Source organism: Belonocnema kinseyi, chromosome 5 (genome assembly GCF_010883055.1).
Source record: "Belonocnema kinseyi isolate 2016_QV_RU_SX_M_011 chromosome 5, B_treatae_v1, whole genome shotgun sequence".
NCBI lineage: Eukaryota > Metazoa > Arthropoda > Insecta > Hymenoptera > Cynipidae > Belonocnema > Belonocnema kinseyi.
In genome coordinates this window covers 29771442-29772680 of record NC_046661.1, presented here as the reverse complement: position 1 = coordinate 29772680, position 1239 = coordinate 29771442, and the positions used below count along the sequence as shown (strand labels likewise).

Sequence of the window (1239 nt, the reverse complement as noted above, 5' to 3'; positions counted from 1 at the left end):
AAAAAAACGGCTCGTATGTTCAGACATGTGAATAGAACGCCATATCTTTTCTCGTGCCGTCGGCCGATTGTCACTTCCATCGGTCCGAAGTAGTCGACGCCAGTGTTGGTGAGCGGTTTGATGAAGGTTTCCGTTCTAATGTCTGGTAGTGATGCCATTTCTGGTGTCTGCGGTTTTATCTTACAATTCTTACAAGTCTGGCATTGGCTACATACTGCTGTTACTGTGGCTCGAAGCTTTTTGATCCAATATTTTGATCGCAAATCATTCACTACCCTCTCTTGTCCGATGTGCCCTACCTTGCGGAAATGATGTTCAATGAGGATCCTCACAAAGCGGTTCGATCTTCTCAGAATAATAGGCTCTCGTACTGTTTGGCTGATCTCGCCGTTCCTAATTCTGCCATTCATTCTCAGCAATCCATCGTCTCCTATTTTCGGCGATACCTCGATAAGTTTCGAGGTTGGTTGAATTTTCTCATTTTGTGTCAACAAGCGTGAATCCTGTGAAAAGTTCTCTGTTTGCACCAGGTTCAGAAGTTCAATCTAGCCTTTATCGACTTCTGGCCCAGTTAGCTCCGCCTCTCTGCCTGTGTCGCGTTTGCGGCAAATTTACCAAGCGCAGCACCCACCCCATCGTGCGGATCAGCCGTGTCCAAGAAGTCAATCTACAACGATCAAGAATAGTTTTTTTTTGGATTTCTCATCAGGAGAATTACCTCACGCTTGATTCCCTTTTGGTATCTTCAGAGAAGTCTAACTTTGAGGGTTCCTTCGGCCATTCGTATTGTCCTCGAATAAGGAATTCTGGTCTCGTGAACCAGCGGCTGATGGAAGACACTTCGATGTGTGCGGTGTTTCTGGTGGCATCATCATCCACGTTTTCTTTCATTGGAAACCATTTCCACTCCATCGGCTAAGTCAGGTCTAATAACTTAGCAATTTGATGAGTCACGAACGGAGGGCATCTCCTTGATTCAGAACGGATCCACATTATCACGTTCTGTGAGTCCTTTCAAAGAAACTTTTGCGTAATCTTCCAGGTGTGTCGCGAGGTGATCATCTCAGCCAGTCTGCTTCCCATTACCGCTGCTTGAAGTTCCATGCTCGGGATACTCATGTGGTTCAACGGTGCGACTCTGCTCTTCGTCATTACCAAGGTTGTTCTTGTACCTGTATCCCCCTCCAGTCGGAAATGTCCGACTGCTGCAAATATTTGTACACTTGCATCACAGAGGAT

At 46.2% G+C, this 1239-nt stretch overlaps 1 protein-coding gene across 1 annotated transcript in view; it reads right to left on the bottom strand.

Annotated features, from left to right (window-relative positions):
* The window catches only part of LOC117173586, a 52048-nt gene extending 51136 nt beyond the window's left edge, over positions 1-912 (bottom strand). The window contains exons 1-3 of the mRNA XM_033362226.1: positions 724-912; positions 616-667; positions 75-517 (exon numbers count right to left, since the gene is read on the bottom strand). Coding sequence (XP_033218117.1) covers positions 75-517; positions 616-667; positions 724-912 — 684 coding nt within the window. The remainder of the gene's footprint in view (positions 1-74; positions 518-615; positions 668-723) is intronic.
* Positions 913-1239: the final 327 nt, after the last annotated feature.